The sequence below is a fragment of the Choristoneura fumiferana genome, chromosome 13, assembly GCF_025370935.1.
Source record: "Choristoneura fumiferana chromosome 13, NRCan_CFum_1, whole genome shotgun sequence".
NCBI lineage: Eukaryota > Metazoa > Arthropoda > Insecta > Lepidoptera > Tortricidae > Choristoneura > Choristoneura fumiferana.
The window spans coordinates 10,918,240-10,924,964 of NC_133484.1; the positions used below are offsets into that span (position 1 = coordinate 10,918,240).

A 6,725-nucleotide genomic window follows, 5' to 3' on the forward strand; every position below is an offset into this window, starting at 1 on the left:
AAAAAATTAAAACAAGCAGTAACCAAATCAAAATATATTAACCAATATACTAATATTTCCTAAAATTACAATCACTTGTATAAGGTGGGTCGATCACTGAAAAAGTTTTTCAGAATCATGACTTGGCCAAATGTAACAATAACTATTGCTGCAGTCTCGATTATGGACCATTCAAATACTCTCTCGTTGAGATCTTCAGCCCTCTTGCGACTTTGAGCTTCCCTTAGCCTGTGGTGTGTTTGGTGATCAATGATTTTGTTCAGAGAAGAATGGATTTCTTCCGCTGATGCTTCAAGCTGAAACAAGTAAAGATGGTTTGACACATTCATGTCCACATATCGCTATGCACTATGCTCGTAAATAGTAGCAGGGTTTTTCTGCTTTGTAGTGAAAACTGTTTATGAAGAGAGAACCTGACTATCAGAATGTGTTAAAATAACAAAACCTTGCATCTAACATTCTACTAATCTTGATTACAACCTGTTCATTTAGCTACGGAATTGAAAGAATTATCCTGTTCTCATTTTCATAGTCTAAAATCACTAATTTAGTTCTTTTGCTTGTTTGAAAATAATGGTACTTCTAAGGTAATAATAAAACTATGTTTTAGCAGAAAAAATAGGCATAGCATAGTTAATTTTACATAGATTATTATGCATATTTCTAAATGCTGAAAGATTTACTATGATAAGGTGATTTACAGCAGAAAGATGTGTAGTGCTAATGTGATTGATCCACTTGTACAAATAAAATTACAATATTTTGCAGTCAACCAAGTAAGCGCTTTACCATTTTTTCATGACATTATGGACTGTTTTTTAATCTGAGATACTAAAATGATGTTTCATGTGTTACCTGTCTTTTGCGGCTCATAAATAGTGATGTACCGCAACTGGTTATCACCGAAATATTTTGTAGGTATGTGTATGAAATATTAAGATATGAATGGATTCCTGACATACTGACGTCACGAAGCAAACGGCACGAAGTGCAAAACTCCGTATGTTGCCATCCAACTGACGCTTATGTCATTTAATACGCGAGTGAAAGGGACGGTGCAATACAAACTTCGTTTTTCCAGTTTTGTAGTAGCCCCTCTGTGTTATGATTTTTTACGTTGGTACTAAGTGATAAACACTGCCAGCAGGGCTACTACGAAACTCGAAGTTTGTGTTGTGCGGTCCCTCTGACACTTATACTATTTAATACGAGAGCGAGAGGGACGGTACGATACGAACTTCGAGTTTCGTAGTAGCCCTGCAGGTATAATTAATCAAAGAACACTGTATTTTTACCTGTGCTTAGATTTTAACACTTCATCATAAAAGTGCATTTATATTTTCATAATAGAAAGTAGAATATTGAGTGCTTTAATGTTATTTTTGTTATCATAAAATATATGTTTTACCAATTATTTACAATTATATTGGAAACCAAAATCATAGAGCAGCACTGTTTGTTTTATGTTGGCCACATTATTTTTACATTTGACATTTCAGACTGTAATTTTAGTAAGATTGGTTTTTGGAATCTTTTTGTATTTTTTTTTAAATTCCAAATTTTACTTTTACGATCATCCCGTAAAACCTAAATTGAAAATACAAACTGAAATATAGATGCACAGAAAAAGCAGTGCTGGTCTTATTTTTCTGGTTTTTCTGTGCATCTATATTTAAGTTTGTATTTTCAATTTTTGTAATTTCAGTATCTAGGTTTCAGAAATAGGCCATAGAAGAAAAAGAACAAGGCTGATTTTCTCACATTGAGTGAAAATAGCAAAAACGTTTTAAGCCATACAATTGACACTGAACCTTAGGGTGGTAAATGAGTTTCTTGGTTGACTGTACATTACAGGGCAAGTGAACTTCACTGGATAATAAAAAGCACCAGTGGTTGACTAAGTTTATTGAGGCCCAGGGCGGCAAAGCTGACTGAGGCTCCTCAATATTAATTTTTCAAAAGACTTGTGGACATTTGTTAGCCTGGGGCGGGCCGCTCCTTCTGCCTCACTGTTGGTCCGCCACTGATAACCATATTCATATTACTTAAATTACCTGAGTTAGTACAGTAGCATGTTCTCCAACACCAGGCAAGGGCTGCTCTGGTCCCACATTTAATTCCATATAAACGAGTTTGTGTGAGAAAGTACTGAACTCATTGCTGAAGCACACCTTGTAAATACCTGCAAGAATTCACATTTAAAACATTTCCATAATACAAGTGTAATTCAGAATCTTTCATTTTGTAAGCAAACATTCTGCTATCATACCATGAAAAATTCAAATGTATTAGTAACTGTCCAGTAATGATTCTTATTGGAATACAAGTAGTAAAATCAGATAATTCACTATCTTGATAGTTATTGTGCGCCATTTGCACTTTTTATTACACAAGTACAAGTATTTTAATGTCTAAGCAATGTCTGTTGCATGAAATAGTTAAAAAAGAGAAACAGTTTCAAAGTAAGTTAAAACTCAAATTAAAGTACAATTATTTAAGATGACAAAAATAAGGTATGTACCTGTCTGAGTAGCTGTAAATGGATGAGAGTCATATTGCATCTTCTGTTGCTGATAAATTATCTGTTTATTCGGTCCTTCCACTTTAACATCCACATCATATTGACCTCCAGTGATGACCTGTATTTAGAGAACAATCCAATCAATTGAATAGGAAATATGTAAGAATCATTAAATCCTTGAATAAAAAGCATTTGAGGTTAGGATACTATATAAATTATAGGTAAACTGATTTGGCAACGTAATTATTGCATAATAGACACACAATTGTTAGAAGAAGACTTCCAGTGAAAGGATTAATTATATGTATAATGAACTTCACCTGATATTCTAAAGATGCAGACGTATTGTTTTCTATTTGCTCGTAGAAGCATTCTACCGCATTATCGGGTAATTCAAACGTAAGTTCTACACTTTTGGCGTGAATTCCACTAATTAACGTGGCTAGTAAACTAATAAAGGAAACTATTCTTAACATTTTACAAATAATTAGTAATTTTTCGGACGCTAAAACACAATAAAATCGGTCGGTAACACTGCCTGAGTGACGTCTGTGACAGTTCGTGTCTACGCGTAATTGGCCAGTGGGTTGAAACTCCATACAAAAAATCTAATGTATGGAGCTAGTGACTTTTTGTACCAACCTCTCCAAAATAACTTATTGGTTGCCATATTTATGAAATGATCTGTGTTTAGAAGATTTCACTTAAATTATAATATTTGCAATTCTTCACATTTAAGCTGTGGAAAAAAATAATAAGCGGAAAAAATATTACTAAGATAAATAATACAATATAAAAATAATTCTGACTGGATATCCTTTTTTATTTAAGTAAATGAAAAAAATGTAGTTCTATTTTTCAATTTTATATGGCAGCCCACAAACATTCATCTGCTGCGTGGGAACGGACGCCTTCGCGATTTTGTGTTTACTGTTTGAATTTTCGTGTATTTTGTGTTTTGTTTTGTTAATAGCGTTGAGTTTGAGATTATTTCTCCTCCGCATTAACTTTTCTTTCACTAAAGTGCATTTATTCGAGACAGGACTCTAGTTTTTACCGTTATTTTCACGGCTGTCCTTTACTAAGAAACCATTCAACATGAGGAGATGCGAAATTTGTGGTATTCAAGAAAAACATTGTGAAAACAAAATGTTCTTTGCTAGATTTCCTCTAAGTGAACATGTGTAAGTAAAGTTACTGATAAATCTGATAATAGGTGTTGAGGTTATATTTGGCTGGCCGACGTCAATTCGTATTATATAGTATCACGACAATTAAATTTTATTTCAGTCGTAAGCAGTGGGTGAAAGTAGTTGGCAACGAGATTTCACAAAATCGAAAACCCGGCTGAAGAAGAAAGCCATACCAAAATTGGGACTTCCCATGCCACCTCTTTCTGAAGAAATTCTTGAAGGGTTTCCCCTAAAGATGGCAAGAACAGCCAAGGTAAACACTTTATTTTATTTTCAATTTATCTCTATTGCAACTTGACTTACTGCATCTTATAATAATAATAATAAAATAATAAAAGATATTGATTTAATAGTTTGTTCACAAATTCTACATAGGTACATAACAAATAATAAGTACAATCAAACTATCAAAAGGGAAAGCGACTCAGCTTATGCCTGCACCTTGCAGAACAAAGTCCCTTGGCTAACAGGCGCTGTTTTTTCAGTCGCCCCATAAACCATAACCCTAATAAATACCATCAATACACATGCACATATTTTTTTTTACATACAATATATGTTATAAATTAATTTGCTTCGTCATCAATAATAATGCTAGGTATTTTGAGTGTATAGTATAGTTGCCGGTCAGAGCATTAGTAATAGACAGAAAAATTGGCTATACACACTAATTATATTTCACCTGTATAAGTTAGTGGAAGCTTCTGGCTAAATTAAACTTTGTTTCAGGTTCAGCTTTGGAGTTGCCCAGTGTGGAATATTTACATGCACAGCCTTCTACAAGTGGTGCGCAGTGTAAAACTGACAATACAACAGGTAAGCTATCACTGATAAAAATCTATACCTTATAGCATAATTTAGAATTTTAGAGTTGATCTGATGATAAAGCTAGCGGGTGACCATAGGAACACTGTGATAAACAACACAACTGCATCGAGTTTGGACTCGTTTGTCGTCTTGACGAGTTTTGGTAACCAGGGCATATAGTACAGTCAGCAAAAAAAAATACTTATATTAGAAGACTTTTCAGAAAAACTTTTATTGAACTGTTTACGGAACCTTTCATGTACGAGTCCAACTCGCACTTGATCATTTTTTCTGTATTGTCTGTGTTTATGGTACACTTCATGTAATAACACTCCTCTTTTTGCGTTAGGGGTTAAAAATAGGTTGAGCTGCTTAGTAGTTAGAGGAGATAGAAATGGATATGCATACATACAGGTCAAAATATAATCCTCCTTTTGGGCTTCACCAGAATCGGGTAAAAACTACAGAATTAATTTCATTACATTTGGCATGGCAAGTAGATTGTTTATCAGAGGTATACAAAATTATGTATTGTCAACTAACTCCAAGATCACCTTCATTTCATTTCATTCATTTGACAAGTAAAGACATATTTGACAATAAGGCAAGAAATTGTAAGAAAGTTGTCTAGGTAAACATAGGTCATTGACCTGCAATATGACAAAAATTGGATTGTGCGTACCAATTTTATTTATCTTGCATTAGTTAGTGTAAGCTACTGGCTAAATTTAACTTTGTTTCAGGTTCAGCTTTGGAGTTGCCCAGTGTGGAATATTTACATGCACAGCCTTCCACAAGTGCTGTGCAGTGCAAAACGGACAATACAATACTTGTGTAACGTGAAACTGTATTTACCTATGTAAAGAAAAACAGATCCATGACATGAAAATAAATTATTATTAAGAAAAACAACTTTTTTTTTCTTTAATTCGATCATTTAATTAATAAAAAGCGCACCACTACGTGCCGTTTTTTGACAATATATCGATAAAAAAGCACAACACTATGCTGTTACAATATCGATAATATCGACTGTTCCTAACAACACTACTTGTCAATGTGACTTTTTCGGCCCTGTTTAGTCTGTGCAGTTCGTTTCTTGATATTGGCACCAAAAAGACACTGAATTCATACTACAATCGTGGTATTGTTTTTGTATGAGAGTTCCGACTCTTAAAACGTAGTGATTATATACTCTTTGTAATTGGCTGCATTCCTTGCGTTAACTTGAACGCAGTATTTTATTTTATTGTTTTTTTTAAACCTTATTGCAACGAAGACATCAAGGACCATGCAGCCAAGTCGAACCAATGTGTTTTATGTTTATGTACGAATCAAATGTAACTACATAAACAACTTTAAATTTTAATGTTTTTTATGGTGCAATTTCAATATTTATGGGATTTCCTTAGATAAATATATGTATTATATAATCATAATCATCGCGAAGTTGTTGTGTTGACCACTATGTTTACCTTGGACAAGACAATTGGGTAGGTCCAACTTCGACAAAGAGGACGCCCGAAGAATCCAACTCGGATGGGCAGCGCAGCATTCGGGAAACTTCGTGATATCTTCTCGTCCAATATTCCGCAGTGCCTGAAGAATAGAGTCTTCGACCAGTGTGTGTTGCCAGTGATGACTTATGGCTCTGAGACGTGGTCCTTGTCTGTTAGCCTCAGGCTAAGAGTCACGCAACGAGCTATGGAGAGAGCTATGCTTGGAGTTTCTTTGCGCGATAGAATCCGGAATATGGAAATTCGTCGAAGAACTAAAGTCACTGACATATTTAGCTGGAAAAATATGCAAGTTGAAGTGGCAACGGGCGGGCTATATCGCTCGTAGAACAGATAACCGTTGGGAGAGAAAAGTTCTCGAGTGGCGACTACGAAACGGAAGACGAGGTGTTGGCAGGCCTTCTACCAGGTGGACTGACAACATCGTGAGAGTTGCGGGAAACCGGTGGATGCAAGTGGCGAGTTGTCGTTCATTGTGGCGGTCTAGGGGGAGGCCTTTGTTCAGCAGTGGACGTCTTCCGGCTGATGATGATGAATTATAATCATACATCATTGATTGAATGATGCATCCTTTCCCTTCGACGATAGCTTTAAGCAGTGTTTTTCGAACTTTTTCAGGACGCGTTCCCCTGCCTACCTCCACAATACTCAAAGACCTCCACACCTCTTACAGTTATTTGTATTATC

General features: G+C 35.1%; 1 protein-coding gene across 1 annotated transcript; it reads right to left on the reverse strand.

Annotated features, from left to right (window-relative positions):
* Window positions 1-19: 19 nt before the first annotated feature.
* On the reverse strand, window positions 20-3,087 carry p24-1 (transmembrane emp24 domain-containing protein). Its single transcript, XM_074096298.1, has 4 exons — window positions 2,842-3,087; window positions 2,522-2,639; window positions 2,055-2,182; window positions 20-296 (listed from the first exon to the last, which is right to left on the reverse strand). The coding sequence occupies exons 1-4, from the start codon at window positions 2,995-2,997 to the stop codon at window positions 72-74; spliced, it is 627 nt and encodes a 208-aa protein (XP_073952399.1). The 5' UTR covers window positions 2,998-3,087; the 3' UTR covers window positions 20-71.
* Between the last annotated feature and the right edge of the window lie 3,638 nt (window positions 3,088-6,725).

Coding starts and splice junctions, on each gene's coding strand:
- p24-1 (XM_074096298.1), bottom strand. CDS start 2,997: ATGTTAAGAATAGTTTCCTTTATTAGTTTACTAGCCACGTTAATTAGT. Junction 2,640..2,841: donor CTGCATCTTTAGAATATCAG/GTGAAGTTCATT, acceptor CTCTAAATACAG/GTCATCACTGGAGGTCAATA. Junction 297..2,054: donor ATGCTACTGTACTAACTCAG/GTAATTTAAGTA, acceptor TACTTGTTTCAG/CTTGAAGCATCAGCGGAAGA.